This window comes from Anguilla anguilla, chromosome 1, assembly GCF_013347855.1.
Source record: "Anguilla anguilla isolate fAngAng1 chromosome 1, fAngAng1.pri, whole genome shotgun sequence".
Taxonomy (NCBI): Eukaryota; Metazoa; Chordata; class Actinopteri; order Anguilliformes; family Anguillidae; genus Anguilla; species Anguilla anguilla.
The window spans coordinates 25,305,280-25,331,959 of record NC_049201.1 but is presented as its reverse complement, the minus strand read 5'-3'; the positions used below and the strand labels follow the sequence as shown (position 1 = coordinate 25,331,959).

The 26,680-nt window shown below is 50.1% G+C and overlaps 2 protein-coding genes across 5 annotated transcripts in view; one reads left to right on the top strand and one right to left on the bottom strand.

The window, feature by feature from the left end:
- The window catches only part of tfb1m (transcription factor B1, mitochondrial), a 31,913-nt gene extending 5,844 nt beyond the window's left edge, over positions 1-26,069 (top strand). For both annotated transcript variants that reach the window (XM_035387796.1, XM_035387805.1), the window contains exons 4-8: positions 414-522; positions 866-1,017; positions 1,577-1,696; positions 23,593-23,720; positions 24,243-26,069. In XM_035387796.1, coding sequence (XP_035243687.1) covers positions 414-522; positions 866-1,017; positions 1,577-1,696; positions 23,593-23,720; positions 24,243-24,492 — 759 coding nt within the window. In that variant the 3' untranslated portion in view covers positions 24,493-26,069. The remainder of the gene's footprint in view (positions 1-413; positions 523-865; positions 1,018-1,576; positions 1,697-23,592; positions 23,721-24,242) is intronic.
- LOC118211062 (claudin-20) lies at positions 12,533-23,528 on the bottom strand. Of its 3 annotated transcripts, none has more exons than XM_035387819.1 (2): positions 22,588-23,528; positions 12,533-14,470 (listed from the first exon to the last, which is right to left on the bottom strand). In XM_035387819.1, the coding sequence occupies exon 2, from the start codon at positions 14,297-14,299 to the stop codon at positions 13,436-13,438; it is 864 nt and encodes a 287-aa protein (XP_035243710.1). In that variant the 5' UTR covers positions 14,300-14,470; positions 22,588-23,528; the 3' UTR covers positions 12,533-13,435. The 3 variants fall into 3 exon arrangements, with proteins under 3 accessions (XP_035243710.1, XP_035243719.1, XP_035243730.1); XM_035387828.1 differs by lacking the exon at positions 22,588-23,528 and adding an exon at positions 15,787-16,529; XM_035387839.1 differs by lacking the exon at positions 22,588-23,528 and adding an exon at positions 14,689-15,097.
- Positions 26,070-26,680: the final 611 nt, after the last annotated feature.

Here is a 26,680-nt window from a genome sequence, read left to right as displayed (position 1 = left end):
CTTTATCAGCTCAAAATAGTGGAAATATCCCTGGACATAATCTTATTGACCCATTAATAAGAACTGACGTAATGTTATTACGCATGTAATAGACTTTACATTATTAGTGAACTAACACCTGCAGACAGATGAAGTTCAGATGCCATAAGCTGGTTGTAAGATATATGGATGCTTATGACAATAGTTAGATGACAATGATGCATTATGCTGTTATTATAGTATTATGACCCACTTGAAGTAAACTGTTGCCATTTATTTTGACCTCTATGCCGTGTAAGCCATATGTACTTTATATCTTGCGGTACTGGTTTATGCATGCGCATATGTGCACCGTTTGAGAGCTGCTAACCTTAATTCCCTGGTGGGTGGATTAGCCAAACGGCTGTGAATTTACTACGCGCTCTTCTCCACAGCTCTTGTCGGAGGCGGCTCCAGGAAAAGTGAGGATCGTCCACGGAGACATTCTCACCTACCGGATGGACAGGGGCTTTCCCTCAAACGTCGCCCGGAAGTGGGAGGACGGTGAGTTGGGATGACGCGTTCGGCTTTGCAGCAGACGGCCTACCCGCAGACACTAGACTAGAACTCGAGTTGCATGTGCTGTTTAAGAAATAAGCCAGCTACGTTACCAGGGCTCTGTCATACTGCAGGCGTTGTCCAGGACAGGAGATTGGGTTACACAGTTGGTGTCTCTGGTGGTTTGTGGCTATCAGCAGTGATGTAACAGTGAGGCTTCGTTTAAAAAAAAAAACTCGAAACACACGGCCATGTTTGTAGCGATAGATTTACCGTGAGGTTCAGAGCCCAAACGAACCCTTTTTTGAATCCGATATCAATGGTGTCATCGCCCGCTCCGCCCCCTCAGAGCCGCCCAACCTGCACGTCATCGGGAACCTGCCCTTCAGCGTCTCCACCCCCCTCATCATCAAGTGGCTGGAGAACATGTCCAACCGGGACGGCCCCTTCCATTTCGGACGCACCCGGCTCACCCTCACCTTCCAGAAGGAGGTCGCGGAGGTTTGTGTTCTCTCAGTACGCGGCCGGTGGTCCCTCCCCTCAGTGACGTCATCGTGACTGACGTGTAGTTCCTCACTAATGTGCGATTTACAGGGACTTGAATCTTCGTAACGAGTGCCGCGTCTGCTACCGTAGTTTTATTGTTATGTGCTTTTTTTATTGTTTATTAGTTTGGCAGATGCTCTTTAACACGGCAAGTTAACGGGGCTGTCATAGCATGACAACAATAACGTCTCACCGCTGTTTTAATATTCATAGTCTCGGAGGTTTGCTGTTTACAAAGGTAAAGTGGAGCTTGTGGACACTGCCAAAGTTAAAAACAGCGAGAAAAATAGCACATATTCAGTTAAATTGTTTATTTCCAAAAGCAAAATAGTACATGAGGATACCTTAAGTCCATAAGTCATAAGAGCTATGTCCCTGAAGGCTAACCTTGATGTGAGCTGTCACAGCCAGTGAAGATAGATGAGGGGGGACGTGTTGTGAGCACGCTCAGTTTGTCACTTTGCGTGTGTGTGTGTGTTTGGTAACCGTGCTCTCTTTCTCTCTCTCTGGTTAGAGGCTGACTGCTAGCACGGGCAGCAGGCAGAGGAGCCGGTTGTCAGTGATGGCGCAGTACCTCTGCACGGTCAAGAGCTGCTTCACCATCCCCGGCCGGGCCTTCGTCCCCAAACCTCAGGTAGGACCGCGCGTCTCCTCTTTATCTTCCCCCGGTTTGGAACGAACCGTCGCGCCTCTCGAGTTCCTGGTGCCAGAGACTCCCTAAAGTACGCAATGCTGCTCCGCACAGTACTACAGGAGGGAGCAAGCACTTATTTCAATTCACCTACTACAGTTTGTTGTCTGTCGGTGCTTGGTGTTTTCTTAAGAGCAACAGATTTTGTGCCAGTAAACTAAGAAACGGTGATCAGTTTAAAACCCAGATGTCACAGTAATGTAGACGTTGTGTTGTTAAGTACTCCTTTCAATGGAATACTGAAATTAGCCTAACTGGAACTGCAACCACAACTGTAATTATGATGTAAGTAATAATCTCAGTGTACCACACATGTATGCTTGCTCTATATACATAAACACGTACATAATTAAGAAATATTTCATGTTTCCGTGTGCACACGCACACGGAAACTCTAAATATATCTTAATTATCGTAATCTTGATCTTAATGAGCGGGCCAAGTGCATGTCCTATGCAAATGAGAATCCAAACAAGAAAAAGGGGACTATATATACACACATACAAAACAGTGCACTTGTGTGTATGAATGCAAATGTGTATATCTGTACACACACACACGCACATTCTGCATGTTTTGGGCCGTCTTTGCAAAACGACAGGCTTTTTAAATGTCACTGCTGGCAGAAGGAGCTGCTAGTTGAGACAGCTCCTTGATGCCATGGCAGTAGAGCCGGGTTATGTATTGCAGAACAACAGTTTGAGATTAAGAGGAAGGAAAGCTAAAGCAATCTGTGAGCAGTGCACAAGGGACTTTAGCCATCAGCTTCACTCCCTTTCAGTACAGTAGACTTTTCTCATATGTCCAGTGATACCCTTCAACTGAGATCATTCCGGAACAGCGTGGTCTGGAACATACACCCAACACAGTTTCATACAACTAAGCATTACATTACATTACAGGCATTTAGCAGACGCTCTTATCCAGAGCGACTTACACAACTTTTACATAGCATTTACATTGCATCCATTTATACAGCTGGATATATACTGTAGCAATGCAGGTTAAGTACCTAGCTCAAGGGTACAATGGCAGTGTCCTACCCGGGAATCGAACCTGTGACCTTAAGGTTACAAGACCAGCTCCTTACCCATTACACTACACCGCCGCCCCCCCTAAGCGCAAAAAATAAAATTCACTCAGTACGCCAGTGCTGCTCGCGCAAATATGCTTTTATAATTGCGCGGCAGGGATAATGCATCTCTGCAGTCGTCGCCGCCGCCGATTATTTTATCGACGAGGAAAAACAGGCCCGAGCGCTCGGAGGCGGGGCCGGCCCCACGCGCGGAGAGTTCCGCCGAGCCCGGTTCTCCTCCTTAATGAGCCGCCTTAATTCCCCCGAGCGTCAGGTTGTTAATTTTAATTTGTAATTTTTTTTTTTTTTTTTTTTTTTCCACGGGCTTCCGAAGATTGGATTTTTTTTTTTTTTTTCAAGTTCTCCCCGGCGACGCTTCGCGCCGGCGAGCCTTCGCTCGTCGGAGGTCTCGGAGGCCCCGTCTCCGTGGCGACGCGAGCGCGCCTAATCCCGGCGGGGGGTTTTTACCGCGCGTCTCGTTAGCGGACCGCCGTGATTTGTCGCGGGAGCCCCCGCGCGTGCTCACGCATAAACAGCACGCTCGCGTTAGCGCACAGCAAGCAAACAAACAAACAAACAAACAAACAAACAAACAAACGGACGGGCGTGGGCACGCATACGAACGCACGCCGCTACGCGCGAACCCTCCCGTCGACGCAAGCGAGCCGCGCGAGGAAAGGGCCACTCGGCGCTAGCGAGGTTTGAAGCCGTTTCTCCTCGAGTGTGCTCGTACGTCCTCCAGGGTGTGCTAGCGCATTGCTAATGCGACGTCCCTTTGCTGCACATTATGCATTGAGGTAAATGCACTTTCTCCTGTATTGTTGCTAGTGGAGTTTGTGTTGCATGGGTCCGTTAGCATCTGGCGTCCATTATTTTCATGTATTTATTTTGAGCTATAGCGGCAGTTTTCAAGTTTAGTAGTTTGGCCAATATTTTGTCACCTTGGCGAAAGTCATAGTATTGCATTGCCCCGGTGCTGGTGTTAGGGTAGTGTTTGACCTTTCCCCAGAGGCTTGTGTGCGTGTACTTACGATACGTTTTTTTTCGTTTTTTGAGGGAGAGATTAGAAACTGGGTTAGAAACTGGTCTTGTCACCTAAAGGTCACAGGTTCGATTCCCGGGTAGGACACTGCTGTTTTACCCTTGAGCAAGGTACTTAACCTGCATTGCTTCAGTGTATATCCTGCTGTATTAATGAATGCAATGTAAATGCGATGTAAAAATTGTGTAAGTCACTCTGGATACGAGCGTCTGCTATATGCATGTAATGTAACGTAAGGCCTGTGTGGGGTTGGAAGCCTCTTTGGTGGCTCACGCTGGGCCGCGTCACAGAAACTGGGCTAAACTCCAAGCCCCACCAGCCTGAGCTCAGCCACAGTTCCCATCTCCTCTTAGCTGGGACAGTTACAGTTCAGGCTGAATGTACGGTCTAACCTAACTGGGGCTACAGGGCTGCTTCAGGATCCCGCGCACCATCCCAGGTACGCTAGCTGGCAGGTCCCATCCACCCCCCCCCCCTCCCCCCCAACACAGCCGCTACCCCCAACCCCCTTCCTCCCTGGTTAAAACCTGACCCGCCTTGAAAAAGTAAAAGACTTTTCCCTGCACAACATACACCTTCAGAGCGTTCCTGCAGCACCCCCCCCCCTCCCTTCCCCTCCATGGCTCAGGGCGGGTTGCCAGGTGTGAGCCTGTGGACAGAGACTGATGGGAGGGGAGAGCGCAGTGTACCTTAAGCAGATGGTTGTCAGAACTGGTCACCAGGCACCTCCAGCAAATGCCTGTATCAGCTACTCTGCCCGTGGAAAGGGTGGGGAGGCGCAGTAGACAAATTACATTCCTGCCTCTGCGGTGTCTGTGGAGGATTGGGGGCAGCGTTGTTTCAAAGCTTATTTACATTAATGTTGGGCCACAGCAGTGGATAATGTGTAAAATATGTATCAGTATAATATGTGTTTCTGTTCTGTACGAGCAAAAATGGTTATTGTTGAATGAAGTCACGGTTTTAGATGCCAGTTATAGTTTTATTTAAACAGTGTTGACCTTTACTCACGATGTACTCATTAAAAGTACCGAATGCGTTATTTTTGTTTGGTTGTGGGTTGTGCGGATCTGAAACGGTTGCTTTTATTTAAATGTAAATTACGACGTGTGAAAGCCACGTTTTCAGATTAAATGGAAACCTGCACTTATCTCCGTGTAGCAGGAAACCTGACTAATATCAGCAGACAGGCGTGTTTGCCCTCTAGCTCATCTCGGCAGGTAAATGGAGCGCGATTAAGATATCGAGAGCGCGGGGAGATGTGTTCGCGCTGCTTCTCAGACCGGGAGGCTTAATTTTGCCCGAAATATCGTAGTCCCAGGTTAAAAAAGCTAAAAATACCGCACCTGCTTTCAAACAAAAATACGGCACGGCAACTGGAGCTCTTACGCAGTTCGAGATGAGATTATAATTACCCGCCTGCATAATTGACTAAATAATTCCTCCCTCTCTAACCCGCGTTAATATGTGGGGAGCATTCTGACGCATAATGGCCGCTGTGCATCACCCACGTGGGTGACTGGGAGCATGCAAATTGTCGCTGGTTGAGGTGAGATTGCATTTATTGTATGAATGCATTACACGACATCCTTTAATAAAAATGATAGCGGTCAGTAACTACGCCTGTGAAGTGGAATGAAAAGCAAGTCTGATAAACTCTTGTTGTTAGGTGTGTTTCTGTGTGTGTGTGTATGTGCGTGTGTGTGTGTGTGTATATGTTTCTGTGTTTGTGTGTGTGTGTGTGTCTGCTTATAGTATCAATCTCAATGTTGCTAGGAGAAAAAAGCATTAGGCTAAATGCTCAGTCTAAATAGTATTGACTTCATGGTGGTTTCTTGTAGATTATAATTAAGGCTGGGGCTGTGACTTGTCTATCTGGCCATGCACTTTACTGGCTTTGTGGAAACATATGACCTCACTCCAGAAAAATCAGTCTTCTTCATTACAAAACAAGACTTTCTTCCTTACTTTTCCTGAAAATCAGATATATTTGTGTATGTGCAAGGTTGGAATGAATTCTGTTTCAGTTTAGTTCAATTCAATCGATGAATGACTGACTGAATTTAAAAATGGCCATAATATATGTGTCTGTGTGTGTGTGCTCCCCTAAAATGGGGGGACTGTATATAAAAAATCTCTTAATTCCTACACAGAACACCCAATATGGATTTTAACGCTCTCAAATTAAAGCTGACAGTCTGCATTAACCTCATATAGCTTTTTTTAAATTTCAAATCCAGTGTGCTGGAGTACAGAGCCTAAGCAACAAAAATCATGTCACTGTCCAAATACTTTTGCATTTAACTGCCCACGATCCCCTTTCCCGCTGTCAGTGGTCGCAATTCAGTCGATAACCTTCGCAGGCCTCCCCTGTATTTTAAAAAGTGTCACAAGTGCACCCTGGGATTGATGACAACAATTACCTCCGGAAGGCTGGCAGATTAGCTCTCTGTTCAGTGGATATTCGGTAATTCACCGCGGCGAATTTTACCATCCGGTGGGAACATTAGCAGGAGGGAGGTGGTGTTTCGGCGCGGGAAGAGGCTAAATCCGGAGATTCGCGACACCCCTCCGATTGGATTCACGGAGGAAGCTTGTTGGCGTTCGTGAAATTTAAATATTCCTCTGTGCTCCAGCGCGTCGGAGCCCCAGAAGCTCACTGACAAACCGATACTTTTATAATTATGGGAAATGAACATCTGTACATCGGGCAGGCTGTGCTCAGGCAGATTTTTTTATTCAGGCTGAGTCATTGCTGTGCACAGCTGAAACCCAGACAGAAAGCTAGCTTTTGTAAATGCCACACCGCCCGGGCAAGTCATCGGTAGCATTACAATCAGCCTTATTCTTGTACGGGGAACGGCGACTGGCTGTTTTCTGTCGTGACGTGAAGAGCATCCGGCCACAAACCGATTGGGAAACGTTGCCGCTGTTGTTAATGGTGCCACAGTGCGAAAATGCTCACCGCGTCCTACGCTGTGTATCTACTGCAGAAAAGCTAGTCATCCACACTTCTGCAGATTTTGTCCTCATCGGCCTCAGAGGACTATTGCAGTTATTTTTTCTTGTTTTGATTCAAGGCTACGGCTCGATTTTTATTATGCGTAGAGACAGAGTTCCTGCAGATATTTTATACTGAAACCCTGGCAAGCTTTTTTTTTTTTTTTTTTTTTTTTTTTTTTTTTGCTTTGCGGAAAAATATTTTCAGGCACCTAATTTTTAATGCTTTTTTATCATTATGGTAAAGGTTTTTTTTTTTTGGGACAAAGAGCCTAAGCCTACAATACGCTGTCTGCTGGAGTCTATGAAAAGATTTCTTTAAATTTATATGAGGCGAGGAGAAGTACAGCACTTTGATTTTAGGTCAGGTTCCAGAGAGAGCGCATGCACCTTTTTATTCATATACTTCAGGTGCGCTGTGCATATGTGCCATTTTGCAAATATTTCCAGCAGAGCTGTGTGCCTTTCCCGCAGACAACGTTGATGCTGGGATTTTGTGAGGTACAGCATATGAATCTGTACGCATTGAGAAAGGGGAATGAGAGGGAGTTTTTTTTGTGTTTTGTTTTTTTATGCTTTCCCTCCATTTTCTCCCCATTTTGGAGCGCGCATCCGTATTCGTCTGCCCTCGCCGCTGCAAACTCGATGTAGATTTGTGGGGAGCGCCGAGAAGCTCTCTCCCAAAGTACGCGATGCAAGCCGCCATTTCTCACTCCCCCTTCCACACCCCCCTTCCCGTACCTGGGGGCCGACCCTGGAGCTGGCTAACCGTAGGCCTTGTGGGCCTGGGGGGCCACGGTCGGCTCCTGCGCGGTGCCGGGTTCGGTCCGGGCGCGAGACCCGAGAGGGAGTCGCCGCGGCGCGTTTGGCGGCGGCGCCTTTCCGCCGCGCTCGCTCGCCGGCGTCCGCGGTCTGCCGCAGCAGCGGCGGCGGCGGCAGCAGCAGCCGACGAGAGCCTTTGAAGAGAGAGAGAGGGAGGGCAGGGCGAACGCGCGGAGGAGCGGGTCTCATTAGCGCTCCGCCACCGGGGGAAACGCTTTCGCTCCTTCGTCTCCGCCGCGCGGCGTGACGTCACCCGAAACCGAACTCCGCAGGACTGAAATCGCCCAGCGTCACCCAGGCCCCGGTGTTGTTTGTTTTCATCAGAAAGGCAGCGTCTTCGCCAGACGCCACTTTGAACAGCGCACGGCTGTTCTTTAGCGTACGTTTCATGCGCTACGGGGTTCCATTTTGTTTCCTCTCAGGGGCGCCGTAGCCGGGATCGGCGCAACCGCCGACATAAAAGAATCCGCTTTCCCCCCCCCCCCCCCCTACCGAGAAACAAGCCGCAGAAGCGCGGCGTGAGCCCAGCTGTCTGCCGTACAGGCTAAGCTAATTTAAAGTCGGAGATTTAGGCTCCCGGCGAGGAAGACGCGGATTCCCCCCCGTCTGGGCTCAAACGGCTCCCGCGATCCGCCTCTCGGCCAATCGACGTACGTTCGCGGCTGCGGTGCTTTCTAGGCCTGGCGCTCAAGTCTAGCGAATTTCCCGTTTTGTGGGGATTTTGACAGACACACGTTTTTCGCGCCGGGCTGTAGAACGTGCGGCACGGAGAAAAGCACGCTACAGAGCAGAGGTGGAAAACCCAGGTTCAGAAAGTAAAAGTCCTCCCCAGTATTTTTTGTTCCAATCACCTGGATGTGCTCATTCAGCAAAGTTCTTCAGCCAGGAGGTAGAACTAATTGGTGGAACCAGCTGGCTGAGTTTATGGGTGAAAGAAACACACGGCAGGACTTTCACTTTCTGAACCCTGGACTTTCCACCTCAGCTGCAGAGGAGGCCTCCCCGGAGGCCAGGTAACATACTACTTCACGACATTGAAATCCTGCCAGTACTCTCACCAGGGGTCAATCCTGGGGTTCGACGCACAGCTGGTGGAGAACCACACCAAAAGAGGGTTGCGGTCCGTGGGTTATTCCCCTCCTCACTGCATTGGTGATTCCTCTGGTCGGCCTGCCCGTGCTACAGCTGCCCCAATCGCGGCCCCGCCCCGTCACGGTGACCGCGCGGCTCAGCTGGCGGGCTGCGGGAAAGAACCGGCAGCTAGCCACACGCACGTCGTAGCGGACGCGCTAGTCCGCACCTTGCTGGGCGAGGATGGGGCAGTGTTCCGATTTCTCAAATTTACTAGCTGTTCAAAACCAGGAAAAAATAGAACATATAGACGGATAAAAATGTTTTTGAACAACCTGTGAATAGTGTTTCTTGATAGCTAAATCTGATATCAGTTCCCCCTCTAACCTTTTTTTAAAATATATTAGCTTGTTTTCATTTTATTTGGTTAAGGTTGGGTTACTGGGTTTGGTTGGTTTGCCTTTTTTCCACGGAATCTGCAGTGTGTGAGGATTTTAATCAGCGAGCAGCCCACGCTTCACACTCACTCCGTCCATAAATGTTCCCAGCATCTGGCAGGCGGTTCTGTGCCCCCCTTCTCCAAAATCCCGAGCCAAGAAAACACACACAAAAAAAAAGACCATTTCCGTAAAAGACAAGTGGCTTCTACAAAATTATTTTATTATTCGTAAAAATATAACTACTTGCATAAGCACACCGGGACAATGGCAGAAGAACGCTTTCGAAAGGTTTTACAGTCCTCCCCGTTCTCTGCCGAACATAACAAGAGCTAAAATATCCACAAAAATAAGCCACGGTTCTATCTAAATGATGGCCATCGTTGTGCTGTAATAGTATTTGTGAGTAGGCGGGCCTCTTTCTTTTTGTGCATAGGCCATTTGAAGCTAAGAAATTTGTGTGCAGGAGAACCAGTTACACAGCTAAATAGAAGAAACTGTTTTCACAGATTTTTTTCCACCGAAAACATTGGGAGGGAGGGAGGGATGGGGCAAAATTTTGTCCACGAATATTGCCAGCAAGACAGCGGCAGACTTGTTCACGCTTTGTTAGTGAGTATGACCTTTTGTGACCTTCGCCGTGTTTGGAACGACCCTCTCTCAAGACCAGTGTTACACCTCTGAAGGTGTGAAGCGATGGGACCTCTTATAAAGAAGATATGAACACACACACACTGGTAACAAACATGTTGTAGAGAACGAACCGCCGGGAAAGGTGTTCTAAACGCGTACAGTGCGCCATGAAGTTACAGACGGGTTACGAACAAGCAGTCTTTCGACGCGGTTTTTCGTTTTTTCCCCGTCGGAAAAGAGCGAGGGGCGGTCCCGAGCTTGTCCTGGCGTTCCCGTGTTTCAAACTGTTGTGCTTTTTCAAGAAATGAGAGGAAAACGTTCCTTTTTTGCTGTTTATTTGCACGTAATGATGAAACGTTACGTGCGCCGAACTTGTCACAGGTCCAGATTTGGCGCGTTTTATTCGTCGTTTCCTTTTTCTTGAAACCCGGAATGCGTTTGTTTTGCTTTTCGTTCGCTCGAGGGCGTGTTTTTTTATCTGGCTTCCGGTCGGACCTAGCGGCGCTTTTTCCGCCGAGTCAGCACGGCATTTTTCCGCAGCCTTTTTTTTGTGTTGTTTTTTTGTTTAATCCTCTTCGGAAAGGGCGGCCAGGTCCCGGGCGATGCCCGCCGTGCCCGCACGCTGCGGCGAGCGGGGCCCTGCCATCTGCTCGGGCCCCCGTGGGAACCGGCGGGAGGGCGAAGAATTCACCGCGCCATGCATCACTGCCAGGGCCTGTCAGCCAAACTGCCGGGTTTGGTCTTGAGGAGCGGTCCTTTAAGGGGAGGAGGGGCGCTTGGGGGGAGGGGGAGGGGGGGGGTGTACGAGCGTATGATCTCGGCTGCGTCCGCCAGCGTTTCTGACCTGTGTGTGTGTGTGTGTGTGTGTGTGTGTGCATGTGTTTGTGCGTGTGTGTGTGTTTGTGCGCGTGTGTGTGTGTGTTTGTGTGTGGGAGAGAGAGAGAGAGAGAGAGAGAGAGAGGGCGAGCGAGAGCATGCATTTATATGTGCTTGTTATGTGGGTGTTTATGTGCATGAGTTTGTGAGCGTGACTGTGTGTGTGCGTGCTTGTGTTTGTGCACGACTACATTTCAGCGTGCGCGCGCGTGTGTGCATGCGTGTGTGAGAGAGAGAGAGAGAGAGAGAGGAAGGGAGGGTGCATTTAAATGTGCGTGTTATGTGAGTGTTTTATGTGAATGTGAATGTGAGCGTGACTGTGTGTGTGCATGCTTGCTTGTGTTTGTGTAAGAGTTCATTTCAGTGTACGTGTGTGTGTCCGTGTGTGTGTGAGTGTATATGCCTGTGTGTGCGTGTTCGTGTCCTTGTGTGTGCATGTCCTTGTGTGTGTGTGTGTGTGTGTGTGTCCTTATGTGTGTGAGTATGTGGGAATGTGTGTGTGTGTGTCCTTATGTGTGTGAGTATGTGGGAGTGTGTGTGTGTGTGTGTGTGTGTCCTTATGTGTGTGAGTATGTGGGAGTGTGTGTGTGTGTGTGTGTGTGTCCTTATGTGTGTGAGTATGTGGGAGTGTGTGTGTGCGCGTTTGCGTGTGTGTGTGCGTGTGTGTGTGTGTGGGCGTACGCACTGAACCGCCACCTCGGTGCCCTGCCCTTTTCACGCTGCGGGAACAGACGTTCCCTTTTCAGACACGAAAGGACGAGCCCAGAGCCAATCCACAGCCTGAGAGCAGGGAGTGCAGAGCAGGAAGTGCAGAGCAGGGAGTGCAGAGCAGGGTGTGCAGAGCAGGGTGTGCAGAGCAGGGTGTGCAGAGCAGGGAGTGCAGAGCAAGAAGTGCAAAGCAGGGAGTGCAGAGCAGGGAGTGCAGAGCAGGGAGTGCAGAGCAGGGAGTGCAGAGGAATCCCTCACGCGCCCTTGAGACTGAGCGCAAAGGAACCCGCCATCCAGTCAAACCTGGCGCTCCAGGTCCTGTACACACCGCAGAATCCACATTAGCAGAGCTCGCCTCCTCAGTCCGAACCGTGACAGAGAGATAACCCCCCCCCTCGTCACGGGTTTACCGTCTGGCCACCTCCATACGCATTTCCCTCCTTCTCCTGATAGGAACAGCAGATAGAAACAGCGTTTGACGGAAAAAAGGAAGATTGCTCCGCTCCTGTCTTTTTTTTTTTAGTTTTCCGGGGGTTCCCACGATGAGAAGGACGGGGGGATTTCGGGTGGGAGGGTGGTAAGGGGATTTCGGGGGGACAGACGTTGAGTGTGCGGGGGTGCTGCTGAAGCCTTTGTCTCTCTGCATTGATCCCCACAGTCATGGGGGGGCAGCAGCTGTTCGTCCTGAATGGACGTGGGGGGGGGGGGGGGGCGTTGCTGGGCTGGGGGCGCCATCCCTGTCGCCACACTAACACACAGTCACGCACAATGAAGATATTTGGGCTCAGGATTCCGTTACCATGGCAGTGAGAACGGCGAGCGTGATAATCGCACGTGGATGTGTGTGTGTGTGTGTGTGTGTCTGTGTATGTATGTGTGTGTGTGTGTGTGTGTGTGTGTCTGTGTGGTAAGTGAGCAGTGATGGCTTATTTTTCTAGCTAAATAACGGAAAACATATCGGTATATCAATCTATCAAATAACCGCGTCAATATCGGACATCCAGCAAAAGGGGGCTTCCCTTCCTCGCAGCTTAATGGAAGCTAGGTTTGCGTGTGTGTGTGCGTATGCTTGCACGCGTGCGTGTGTCTGTTATGTGTGCGTCAGTACGTGTGCTTACGTGTGCTTACGTGTGTGCCTGTGCGGAATCTTTTTTTTTTTTTCGTTGTATATCCTGGCATGCCTTTTTACGGACACAAATATGAGACACATTTAGCATAATGCACTAGCTAAACAAAGCTCCTCAGGTGCAGGCATTAGTATGTACCTTCCAAACCCCTAGCAGGCATTCCACTGCATAATTCACAGGCTCCAGGCAGCATGCTAAGGTAGAGTGTATTCTCCACTCTACCGGCTATCGAAATAGCACTGAAGGAATCGTGGTTATTTAATCTATTACTTTTGGCAAACCTTCTACGAAAACTACAAAAAAAAAAAAGCTCGCCTGGCAAGGCTGTACCGCGTAATATTGCCTTAATTAGAATGACACCGCGAGGCTGGTCTGAGCGAAAAGGTGATGAAATCATGACTAAACGATTTCTTTTTATGTTTTTCCGTTCAAACCTTTGGTGAGTAGAAGGGGAGGAAAAAAAATGCCTTTCTTTTCTAGCTCAGTCGTACAAGACCACCCCACCCCCCCCCCCCCCCCCCACCTTCCCCGCACCCCCCTCGACGCGATTCGCTAGCTCTCGGCGGTATCTGCGGCTAGCCGCCGGTTAGCCGTCCCGCTCCGCCTCGCCCTCGGACTGCTGCGGGGGCGACGTTCGCCGCCCGCCTGCTCGGGGGAATACCTCCGCCGCCTGGCGATATGGAGAAGGGGGGGGGGCGCGGTGAGGAAAGGGGAGGGGAGGAGAGGAGAAGAGAGGGGGGTGGGACGCGGAGGAAGGCGCCAAGGTCCTTTTCCCTCCTCCTCCTTCTCCTCCTCCTCTGTCGTCTCTCCTCCCTCCGTCTGGGGAAATGGTTTCCCGGGAAATCCGAGGAGCCTCCGGGGTGGGCGGGGGCGGGGGGTGGGGGGTTTCGGCTACACGTAATCCTGCAGGCTGTAGCCGGCCCGGTTGTCCAGGGGAGAGAGGGTGCAGTACTGGTGCTGCGGCGGCGGCAGCGGGGGCTGGAGCAGCAGGTGCTGCGGGAACTGCGGCTGGAACTGCTGCTGCTGCTGCTGCTGCAACTGCTGCTGTTGCAGCTGCTGCTGCAAGTGCTGCTGGTGCTGCAACTGCTGCTGCTGGTGGTGCTGCTGCTGCAATTGCTGCTGCTGCTGCTGCTGCTGCAGGAGCTTGTCCGGAGGCGCCAGTGCGGGCGGGTCCGCCCGCGGGCCCCGCCTCTTGCCCGAGCAGGAGACGCAGAAGACGGCCCCGCCCAGGAAGAGGAAGCCCGAGGAGACGAAGGCCACGTAGACGGCGCCGCCCGGCTCGAACTTGCTGCTCTCGGGCACGTTGGAGTCCAGGAAGCTGGAGATGACCTCGTCGATGAACCAGGAGGCCGGCACCAGGCAGAGGAGGCCGGCCGCCACCAGGCAGGAGCCGCCGGCCAGCGCCGCCCGCCGCTTGGCCCGCCGCCCGCCCCCCCAGCGGGTGCACTTGAGGCCCAGGGAGGCCAGGCAGAGGCCCAGGGCGGCCAGGACGCAGGAGAGCACCATGGTGGTGCGGGCCGTCTGCAGGTAGGCCGGCAGGGCCAGGACGGAGTACTTGAGGGTGCAGCTGAACATGCCGGTGCTGTACCAGGTGCAGTCCATCCACAGGCCCTGCATCTGCGAGATGGCGGTGATGATGTTGGCGCCCATGTCGGCGCTCACCTTCCAGTTGGGCAGCAGGGTGGCCACGGTGGCGCCGAAGATGCCCAGGAGGGCCAGGATGAAGGCGAAGATCTGCACGCCGGCCGACGCCATCCCCGCCGCCGCCGCCGCCGCCGGCCCCGCCTCCGGTCCGGCCTCGGCCGCCGTCCCGCCGTCCCGCTCGCCCGTCGGAAACCCCCCTTCCCTCCTTCCCGTCGCCCCTCAGCGGTCTCCTCCTCCGGAGCAGGACCAGACGGACGGCTCCTCACCTCCGGCTCCTCGGGACTGTGGGAAGAGACAAGGAATGAAAGCGGGAACCGTATAACTTAACCACCCCCCCTTCCCCTTACCGCCACCACCGCCGCCTCCCCTCCCTCCCTCTCTCTCTCTGACGGAACAAAGGAAAGCACCAAGCGAAGGGTGAGACCAGGTCCCTGGTCATTAAGGAACGACACTCAACCCCCCCTCACCACCGCCGCCCCCCCCGTTTCCCGCGCGCGCACCTCTTCAGTCCGACCGCATCCTCCTCTCTCCTCCGCCGCTCCGCGAACGCTCCGCTCTCACCGGGCGGAGAGGGGCGAGTGGCGGGTATCGGCGAGCCGCGGCTCCGGCGCTTAAAGCGACAGCATCCTCCGTCGGGAGGGAGGAGGGGGGGGGGTGTTGCGGGCGGGTCGCTCCGCCTCTGCCGCGACCTATCCCGCCGGCGCGGGGCAGGTAACCGCCGTGACAAACAAAAAGAAAAACCCTCCCGCTACTTCCTCCGTTTAGCGCGCATCATAAACTTTGAGGGGTATTGTCAACATTTCGTTTCACCCTCTCTGTCTCTCTCACTCTCTGTCTCTCTCCCTCTCAATCTCTCTCTCTCTGTCTCTCTCCGTCTCTCAATTTCTCTCTCCCTCTCTCACACTCACTCTCTCCCTCTCTCTCTGTCTCTCTCCCTCTCTCTCTCTCTCTGTCTCCCTCTCAATTTCTCTCTCCCTCTCTCACACTCACTCTCTCTCTGTCTCTCTCCCTCTCTCTGTCTCTCTGTCACGCTCACTCTCTCTCTCACTCTCTGTCTCTCTCCCTCTCTCTCTCTCTCCCTCTCTCCCTCTCTCACTCTCTGTCTCTCCCTCTCTCTCTCCCTCTCTCCCTCTCTCTCTCTCTCTCTCTCCCTCTCTCACTCTCTCTCTCTCTCACACTCTCACTCTCTCTGTCTCTCTCTCACTCTCTCTGTCTCTCTCTCTCTCTCTCTCTCTCTCTCTCTCTCTCACGCTCACTCCCTCTCTGTCTCCCTCTCTCTCCCTCTCTCTCTCTCTCTCTCCCTCTCTCTCTCTCTCTCTCTCTCTCCCCCTCTCTCTCTCTCTCTCACTCTCTCTCCCTCTCTCCCCCTCTCTCTCTCTCTCTCTCCCCGCCTCCCCCGCGGCTCGGAGAGCACGTTCCGTGAGGCTACAGCTCCTCTTCCTTCCCGGCGTCTCGCGGCTCGCTAGCGCTAGCTTTTTTTTCTTTTCTTTTTCTCTTTCCTCCCTCCTTCTCCTCCTCCTCCCGATAAGTTCCGGCGGCCGTTAAAGTGAATAATTGATCGTCTTTCGAGCGCGGGAGGAACGCCGAGACCCTCTTACCTCCGGGCTGACGCATAACGAGCGCGGCGACGCGTTAAGTTGTTTGCAGGAGAACCTGAACATCATTAAAAAAAAAGAGAGGGAAAACGCGAGCGGGAGCCTAAGGGTGGGGGGGTCGAAGATTCGGCGGGGTCCGTCCGCGCGATCGATTTCCGTGGCAACGGGACGTTCGGGAGGCATTCCGGTCGCGGTCCGCTCCTGCGTCTGCTCGCTCGGCGCTTTTGAAAAAGGGGGGGGGGGCTGCTCTCTCTCCCTTCGCTTTGAGGAGGGACCCGTGCGTCACGCTAGCCCCGCGAGCCGACCCCCCGAACTGAACAGGCTGCGGTTTTCCGTTAGCGATGCGAGCGTCGGCTATCGGGCTAACTCGTTAACTTTTAAGGGCAATCGTCTGGTGCGAATCAATTAACGCTGCTTTGAACCGCAACCTTTTCAGGGGATGAAAAATTTTAAATTCATGAAGAGAGAGTGATAACGTGTAACCTTCTGTTTTCTTGAGTCATGTTATACTGCAGAACATTGGCTCAAAAAATAAACCCTACGCATCCAAAATCTTCCAGTTTTATGACCAGGAAGGAATGAAGCTTCTCTTCGAAGTAGGATTTCAGCTTTATGGAATTAAGACTAAACTAATTTCTTGCCAAAACACATAATAAATAACTAGCCACTGTTTAGATAAGCTAGTGTGTTCTGCTCATGATTGGCATGGAACATCATTACTGATCTCTTGTTGTTGCATCTTGCAGTATTTTTTTTTAAAAATCTGCTTGGCAAAGAAAAAATTAAGCTAAATGCTTTGAACAAGACATTGAACAAGACAACGTCCAAGACATTGGTATTGACCATCAGCTCACCAGCGAAATGCATATTTGGTTCCAGTATAAAGTACATGAAGCATTTGTTTTTGTTAATGTACACAGTTGGCTAATTTGGAAAGTAAAAAAATAAAACCCAGATGCCTAATTAAATGGTTAACCGTACATGGATGCCTACAGAATATGATGGAAGTGGCGCCGTCTACAAAGCTTTTGGATTGCGGTCTTTATCACTTGGCAATTAGGCGATTGTGAAGATCCATCAAAGCCAAACTTGTACTCTAGAGTATATTCAACATAATTAGCCAACCCGGGCTGAATGTTTTTTTCTCGAAAGATGTTTTTTTTTTATTCTGAATGCATTACGTTGCTGTCGCTATTCCTAAACAACACTCAGCTATGTAAAAAGTTCAGGAGCCGTTGGACGAAAATCGCACCGACAGATTTCAGTCTTTCTGATCTACGGATTGGTACAGGAACCTATTTTGGAAAACACTCTGAGAAATTAGTTTTTTTTTTTAGAAGAAGTGAATGAATGAGAGCATGGTTGAATGAAGGAAATTCATCATTACTGTGGGTCTCTTGTCGTTCCTCTCTCTTAGTCCGTAGTGTGAGGAGTATAGCGGGTATGAGGGTCCCCGCCCCCCCTCTCCACCAACAAACAAGACAGACCCTCCACAGAGGACATAAGAAGGACCCTAACATGTCTGATCCTGCCCCTCTTCTGAGTGTGCGGGAAGAAAGTCTCATAGGACCACCGTCCTTTCTTGCCAAACCCCCGCACCCCCCCCCCTTCATGTGTTAGGGGGGTTTGGGCAGGGGGGACCACCCTGATTCATGAATGACAAAGAGGGCGAAAGGAAGAGGAATAAAGAGGCTGGATCTAGTCGAAAATGGGACACGTTAACCAAAAAGTCCCCAGCGAATCCCCCTGCTCACCCGCCTCATTAGAGGCACAGAGAATTGTGGGATAGATCCCCCCCTCAGGTGCGAGACTAGCGCCGCGTGTGAAAATTACCGGCGGGATCTTTGGAGACGACGCGTGCGACATTCCTTTCCCGGTCCGGCAAATGAGTTCCTGCGCTCATTATAAAACGGGTCTCGCTAGAGAGTTCCTGCAGTACGCTGTTCTGGTTTCCCAAACAACGGCAAGGATGCGGTTTTTTACATTTAAAAACCGCAGCCTGAAAACATGCCGAAGATAGAAAAATCCAGCTAAAAAGCTGCAAGAATTTAATAATTAAAGATCAGACAAAAAAAACGAATCACGGCTTTTCGGATTCGGCGGTTAGTCAGAGTCCGATGCTGTTCAGAATTTTTCCACCCTCCAGGAAGCGCACGTAGGTGCCGGCGCCGTGCAGTAAACAGTAGGCGTTGGCCTGCAGGTGAAATGGCTCGGGGAGCTCATTACTGTGGGATGAGGCATTTCCTTTCCGAGTGGGAAAGGGCGTGCGTGTGTGTGTATGTGTGAAAGTGTGTGTGTGTGTGTGTGTGTGTGTGTGTACGTGTGAGAGTGTGTCCGTGTCCGACTTCACCAAGGAGATACTGGGTGCTGACGCTGACTATTTGTGCTGTTGGAACTAAATCAGGGAGGAGGGGGGGGGTGCCGGTGGAAGGGGGGCGGGGGGGGGTTGGGTTGGGGCGGAGCCGCGGTTAACATGTACCCAGGGAATGCCAACGTGTGAGGCTGCGATGTGTGAAGGGATGGCAGGCTATTATAAGAGCGCTCTTTTTTTATCGTGTCATCTCCGGGTTCTGTGTCATCTCCAGCACTCCCACCCAAAGACGTCCGTGCTCCAGAAGGGGGGGGGGGGGCTTCGTAGCACCCGTTGTTAGGCTGTGCGAGGTTTTCGTACTTATTTACAGTTGCGTCTCCCTCGAGATTTGGCGGAAACTGCCTGCTGTTCGCAGACACCCCTGCTGCAGCCTGCTCCGCACGTATTGGTGTTTGGGCGACGGCGCCGTTGCTGTCAAAATGGTTCCTTGTAACTCGCAAACCTTGAAGGTGAAACGAAATGCCTTTCAAGTGTTGTGGTATGTCCACATACACACGAGTGTTGTGGTATGTTCTATAATCACTAATTCACTGCATTAATTTACTTGATGTCTTGTAAGCCTCTGTCCAAAATATTGATTCAAGGCCCTAGTGTTTCTACATTGAATGTTTGTTCTCAAATACAATGCGACTGCCAAGACTGTAAGCCATTTATGAATCCCAGACGGCAAGGTCTAATTATTTATTCAGACGGAGACATACTTCAGGAGTTGCAGAGCAATGCGCACTAATTGGATCATTAGAGCTAGTGACTTTTCATTAGGGTCGGGTGTTGCTTGGATTTTATCGATTCCGATTCTGATTCCAAATCTGCTTCTCGAATCCAGTTCTTATCGATTCCTGGTTCCGATTCTTACGTTTTTTGAGCAAGAAAAGAAACCAATAATTTTCAAAAAGGAAAACTACCTTTATTCTTAGCAGATTCATGCTGCTAAAAAAATGTAAATCGTCAACAATGACATGGCAAGGTGCCCTTCCCTTCATTACGGTAAAGAAATACAGCAAAATAAAAGGAAAATAATGGTTTCCATATCAGGAGCGGTCTGGGCCTGAACTGGATGATACTGCTCTGCGAACTCATCTCAGAGACACATAAATATCATTTTATATCTCGCCATATAAAAGCTGGATGTACGCTGTGTTGTTGTATGTTACCTGCGTGCAAGATGCTACTTGTGCTAGCTGAATCTGGGGGGGTTACGACTGGGACTGGGGGCTTCGAAAATGGGGCAACGGTGGAGGTTTACACCATGCTGCAGTAAATCTTTCAGCATACTGTAAAAGTGTAGAAGCTTACTCCCTTACATGCATTTCATTTACCACAGTGATTACATTTTGCTGTATCTGTATTGCTACTTTCACTAGCGAAGCTTAGCCACGCTTTAGACCGTTTACTCTGGCCAGCCATGCTGTAAACAACAGTCTACACGAGGACGCCTGACATAACCAGAGATGTGGGCATTAAAGCTGCAGGTCTTGGCAGTTGACTTGAACTTTTTTTTATTCGCTTGTTTAATGCTCAGTACATTTCATTTGTTTTGTGAACAAGATGTTTTTATGACTTTATGAGCAAACTCAAAACTCAGATTTCTGTTTCTTAATGAATTCCCCACTCTTGGAAATTTGTAACCGATTCCAATTCGGAACTGGTTTTTGATATCTTGTTCCAATCAGTGTGCGTTGCTATGATCGCTCAAAGCCATTGGGAAAAAAATACAGTGGGCCACATTCACAAAACTTTTCTGGAATTTTCTTTTGTTTTACTGAAAAGTTCCTACGAAAACCAACGTGGGATTCATGAAACATGCGCTTTGATTTGTGCATATCCCAGATGTATAAGATGGTGAATGACAAAGTTCGTAGATTGGATGCTGGTGCAATACAGCGAATGTTCCTTAGTGAATCTAGCCGTAGTTGTGAAAAGAACATTATTGTAAACTAAAATAAAAATAAAAACCAGTTTTTGCAGGAAAAAGAACATACACTAAAACTAGCAAACCTGCATTTAAAACAAAACTAAAACTAAACTGAAATTGAAGTCAAAATGAAATAAAAACTAAATAAAAACAAAAACTACTAAAAATTGGAGGTTTTTTTGGATAGGTTCATTTATGCATTTAAAATCAATAGCCTATTAAAGCCTATAATTGTATTGATAAACATTTTGCTATTAATATGCGGTCTGTAAGTTAACTCCTGAAATTGCTTGTACCAAAGAAAAAATTCAGATAAGGAAAAAAAATGAATGTTGAAATGTTCACGGAAACATTCCTGCAGGTTATGATCAAATCTGACGGTACGGATGTTTTGCGAATGAGGCCCGATGACTCCACCAATTGCGGGGGTTCATGAAAACTCAGTTTCCCATCAGTCTTTGAGGGGATCAGGCGGACGGTTTGAAATGCGTGTCAGCACTCAGGGCTGCTTTGGTGAGCCTCATATGCCAATTGAGTTTCCATATAGTGCTGGCTCTACTTGTCTGTAGCTGCCTACTGCAGTTGCAAGTAGATCCTCTTCATGGCTGAGATAATGCAGGCAGTTCTTTGAAGGTATTGTTACCTTTAATGCCTTCCTCCTGCTCGTGAGAATCTTATTTCATTTCTCACTCTCCATCCGCAATAGTATATTTCATCCCCCCAGGGAGGAGGGGCGGGGGAAGGGGTGGGGGGGGGGGGGGGGGGGTGGTTGCAGTCTCTCTTTTGGCAAAAACAGAAAAATTACATTCTCACACTTCAGTGGATAACCAGGTGGCTTGTGGGCGAAAGCTGGAAAGTTTTTAAGTTTTCCATAGGACGGGCACTGCGAAACAGAACACACCACAGTCGAAGCGAGCCTTGAGGTGTAGCGTATTATTTGCATGCTTTTGTTTTTTTTTTGCGGTGGGCAAACTGTAAATTTTAATTTGATCAAACTGGGCAATGGGGAGCGGAAGTGGGGGTGGTTGTTGTGAAAGATACCCAAAATTCAGTGAAAGTGAAGGTTGCATGGTTACATCTTCCAAACAAACAAAAAAAAAAACAACTGCAGCGAGACAGATTACCTACGAATTCGTCAAATGCTTGCTTAGGTCTTTGTTCAAGAAAACAGGATTGCGTTGAAGAATTCAAATGGAAGAATAATAATAATTTTTTTTTAAACATTTGAGGAAAGCCACTTTAGGGGTACGGTTTTGACAGTTAATGCAAACAGTGATTGGGGGATGGATAAGCGATAATCTGCATAACCTCGAAGGAATCAAAATAAATAAATCGCACAGATAGCCGGATTTGCAGCCGCCGCGGGTGCACCCGGGCGCATTTTCAAACGGAATTGAGCCACGCGGCGGAAGATTCACAGCGGGGGGGGGCGAAGCAGAGGGAGATGACACTTCCAGATTTTAAGGGCGAGCGTCTTTGGCGGAAAGGTCACCGGCAGGAGGATTAATGGCAAGTTCAGGATGTATTGCGGCAGAGAGGCATGTAATGGTCAGTTGTAAATCAGCCCATAAAGAGGCTGGGACGGCTCCGCGGCGGAAACGTTACCGCCCGCGTAGTTCGGGTGCCGTCCCTGGGCCGGTCTCTCCATCTTAAATCACCGGGCGCGGAATATCTATGGCGTAATTATTCCGAGAGGGGGGAGATTAAAAGCATCCTGTGGCATCGCCCACCTTGTTGTCTGTCTCCGCGGCGAACCGGGCCGTTTTAACGGCATTGCCCTGAACGTTTAAAAAAAAAATGCGAGCGCCCACGCATGTTTTAACTGACAGGTAGTGGAATTAATTTTGTTAATGCGAGCTCTCGCGAAGCGGTTGATGCGGACTGAGTGAATGATTTGCGACGGCTTCTGTCAGTTACCTTTTCCATCAATCTTCGCTCGGCTGAGACCGTAATTAGAATCCGACAGGCTCGTCCCTTTTGCTAATTGCTTGTGGATTTATCCCTGAAATGCGCCGCACTCTAAAGGATTCACCTGGGCTACAGAGGACATAACCTCTTCCCTACCAGGGATCTGAGCAAATAGCAAATGCTGAACATATTGTGGTTTGCAAGAGATGACCTGACTGACCATTCATCCTATATGAGCCAAATAGGCTAGGCTGTGATTTAAAACTACAGCAAATACCCGTCTAATAATAACAACCAAACAGCACGCCCCGGAAACACCACAAACTTTTAAAGAACCATTAATCCCACAAGAAAGGGGAATTAAGTCTATGCGAGTAATGCAAGTGATCATTTTTGAAGCACTTGATGCAAATCATTATCAAGTTCTGTAAGAATAATAATAACAATAACAGTGATTGTAATAATAATAGTAACAAATCATTTTTAAAATAACAATAGTAGTAATCATAATAATAATAGTAACAATAACAACAACAATAATAATCATTTTAAAATATTTAAATTACTACTACTACTACTAATAATAATAATAAGCAGCCCTTGCCCGTACCAGTGTGCTGTCCGCCTGGCTCTTCAGTGAAATCGGCGTGATCCGTGGCAGATGGCTGTTTGATGCGTGGAGCTCCGCTCCCCCCCCGCGAGCACGCTCAGTCAGTCAGCCGCGGGCACAGGTGAGGCGCGGACCACGTGGCACGTGCCAGCCCGCTCCAGGCACGCGCCCCACGGCGAGGGCAGGAAGTGCCACACGCGGGGTCCGTCTCCGTGGGAACGCAGCGGGTTTTTTTTTTTTGGCACGATGCTTTACTTCTCCGAACGCCGAGGAGGAGGACGGTAGCCGCCGCCGCCGCCGGGACGAGGGTGCGCGTCACGTCGGCTCGGCCAGACGAGAGAGAGAGAGCGACGGGGAGGCGGCTGCCGGTGCGGGGAGCTGATCCTTCAGCCCGAATTCAGCGCCCAGGCCCGGAGGGAGGAGCGCCCAGACTGCACAGCTCCTCCTCCTCCTCCTCCTCCTCCTCTCCGAGTCTCTCCGCCTCCCTCGCCGCTCCGCGCTCCGGCTCCTCTGCTCTCGCTCTCCCGCTGTCAGGCGGCGTTCCCACTGTCAGGCGGCGTTCCCGCTGTCAGGCGGCGTTCCCGCTGTCAGGCCGGCGTTCCCGCGGCGGTGGTAGCGCGGCGGACGGGAAGCGGCTCGCTTAACATCCGCGTGCGAGAAGGCCGGGTCCCGTGGTCCTCCTTCGCACAGGTGTTACTGTGGCAACCGGAGCCCGCCGGCCTTCAAGGCTCTGCGTCGCTGTGTTTTTTTTTTGTTTTTTTTTCTTTTCCCTCCTCCGTCCCACTCCCCGCTTTTAAATGAAAAACCCTCTTCAGTTTGGTCCCACGTGTTGTTCTAACCTCTCCTCTCTCTCTCTCTCTCTCTGTCCCTCCCTCCCTCTATCTCTCCCTCCCTTTCCCATCTCGCCCTTTCTTCCTGTCTCTCTCTCGCTGTCTCCCTCCCTCTCCTCCTCTCCCCCTCTCCCCCCCCCCTACCCCCCCCCCCCCCCCCCTCTCTCGTGTGTAGGTGGACGTGGGCGTGGTTCACTTCACCCCCCTGGCTGAGCCCCAGATCCAGCAGCCCTTCAAGCTGGTGGAGAAGGTTGTCAGGAACGTCTTCCAGTTCCGGAGAAAGCGCTGCTACAGAGGAATCGAGTGAGCGCCTCTCTCCTGCTTCTCTCTCTCTCTCCACGCGGCTCCCGGCTCCCTGTGTTTGTATTTGCCGTGTGTACGCGGTGTTCTCAGCCAATAAAACATGAAATACGCTGGCAACAGCACAAGACTGAGCACCCCTCAAACCCACTCACCCCCCACACACACACACACACACCTTCCAGCACTAGCCTGGAATTACTAAAGGAGCTGAAGGAGGAGATTGGCAGTTATGACTCACTGGGATGTTGTGTCACGGCAGGGAAAGTGTGTGGGGGGGGGGGGGGGGGGGGGGGGCTTACGTAACCATGGCGGCCACGTTACCGGCTCGCGGCTCCTCTTCCGGCTTTGAGGCATGACGAGGAAGAGACGGCTCGCGCCGAAACGTGGCCGGGTCCTGGCGCGGGAGGGGCTATCGGGCTTCCTAACGTCTGACGCACATCTGCCGTGTACCGTGTGCACGTGCCACCAGCTACGTTTAGAGTTTATTCGTTTATTTATTTATTTATTTGTTGAATCTCCCAGAATGCTGTTCCCGGAGGCGCGGCGGCTGGAGCTGGCGGAGCTCATGCTGAGGACGGCCGACGTGGACCCCACCCTGCGCCCCACGCAGCTGACCGTCCCCCACTTCCGGGCGCTGGCCGACGCCTACGGCCGGCTGTGCGCCGAGAACGCCGGGCTCGCCGCGTACGAGTTCCGGGACGAGCTGAGGAGGAAGCGGCGCGGCGCGGCCGCGGACCACGGCGACGAAGACGACGACGACGACGCCGACTAGGACCGGAAACCGACAAAGGAAGGTTCCGGAAAAAGGAGGGAAAGCCAATGGCTTTTCAAGAAGAAAAACCCCCTGACACGCGCACACACACACACACACACACAGCAGACCGCTCGCTCTCGGCTGTGATAGTTTCAGCGGGCCGAAGTATGAATTTTTAACAACGGACAAATGATTCTTTTTTTTTTTTTTTTTTGCGGAAGCGACCGGAAAACCAGCGGAAACAGGGCTGAGGTAGAAAGGGAGGACGCGGTGGTCCGGTCCGGTCTCGCTCAAGAACACAGAGGGCCCGCCCTCCTGAAGCACAGCGGGCGCCGTAAGACCGCGGCACTGGGACCGGCAGCGAACATTCTCTGCAGCGTCCAGATGGCCGGATCCGGCAACGCCTCTACGCTTCCTAACCACAGGAGGGTTCTGGTTGGTCACCAAGTTTCCAGTGCTGTTCCGGTACGGTTTATAAATATTCAGGAAGAGGCGCGTCCAAGCGACAGACAATTCGCTGACCCGGTATTGTCCTTGGTCATAGCGGTTCATGAATATTCATAACCTGCATCAAATTGGAGCGTTTTAGCTTCAGTGATGGAGAGAAGACCTTCGCCGTGAAGACCACAGAGCCGAACATCTGGTTAAACTGAATCTTTGGCTCTAGCTTTGCGTCAGTGCCTGCGTAGAGATTATGTGCGTGTGCCAGATTTGTCTCCTGCCAAGCTGTCATTAAGATTGAGCTGAGCTGTTGATTGAACGTAAGAGCATTTGATACCTCATGTTGTTTTCTGTTTAATGTTCTTGAAGATTGAATTAAGTTGAGTGGCTGTGTAGGTGGTTTGTTTGGATAGAAAGCTACGCTTTAGTTCTCATAATTAAATGTAATTAACATTTGAAGGATCGTTTTCTGGGGGGGAGAAAAAATGTTCAGTACGCCAAATGATTTTGCGTCCAAAAAAGTCCCAAAAGGCTCTTGAACTACAAGCTCGGCTTCTAGACACACGCACGGTAATTGTTAATGTCAAGCACAGATCAGTGTTCAATTAGCAGCTCGGTCTAGCTTAATTGAGAGCACTAAGGTTCAGAGAGACAGCTGTAAAGTAACAGGGTAGGAATCAGTCTTGTCCTGCCCATGTCTCTGCTCTTAGGCTCAGAAATCCCAGAACACCCAAGCACCTGGTGACAAAGGAGACCTTTTCCACCTCCACCGTTTTCGGGCCATTTTTTTTTTACCCCGGCCGTCTCGCTCTCTCTGGAGAGTTGGGGTTTGTGAGGGGGGAAGTGGTTCGATCTAAAAAAACTTCTCAGGTGGAGAAACGGATTTGTAATGATAGCATGACCCAGTGTGTGATGCGAAGGGTTGTTATTTTATAGTTCATCCCTTCCCTCTTTCATTCTGACTTTTATCTCGTGCACTGATAGTTTGTGTTGCGCTTGTGTTTCGTATATATCTGAAATTTATTTTGAAAGAAATACAAAGACTGCTGGCACTATCTGTTTGCTCACAATAAAGGTGTTAACAGCATTAATCATGGCGCTGTTGTCCGATAAATTCAGTCGACAGAGAAATAAAAGACATTTCTTTAATGAATCGTTCGTTTCAATGTTAATGGTTATCTTGCCAACTCCAAATTTTGAACTACCTGCACAGAATAAGAAACCTATTCTGTAAAAGAAGTCTTTTTCAAAATGTATGATGTTGAAGCATGTACCATTGCATTTATGAATATTTTAAATCCAAATGCAATCACGTCAACAGCCATATACATATAAGGTAAAGACTAGCAGTGTACCACAGTAACAATTAAGACACAGGAACAGTCATCAACAAAGTAGCGTCGTCTGTGGTGCGGTGGTTTTGCCAGTGCTCTCATTCGATTGGAGGATTGCACGCCAGTACAAAACACTTATATAAATGAAGTTAGTAGAAAGATTGTTCTGACATGCCATATAAAAAAAAATACAGAAACAATGAATGCTGCAGACGCCTGTGCATCGTGTCAAAAAGCCTTGATCAGGACATGAAGTCAGTATAATAGTGTGCAATTATAATCATAATGGCTTTTTAAATGAGTCCTTTTATAACTATTACGAATGCCTTGCTTTTACAGTGGGGCTGAGGATAAAAATATGTAATTTTCTTTGCTTCATTTACATCATAATTGATTTGTGTCTTCCAAGTACAATTTTTTGGAATAAATGA

Excerpts from the sequence above, each read along its gene's own strand:
- LOC118211062 (XM_035387819.1), bottom strand. The coding sequence starts at position 14,299 with ATGGCGTCGGCCGGCGTGCAGATCTTCGCCTTCATCCTGGCCCTCCTG.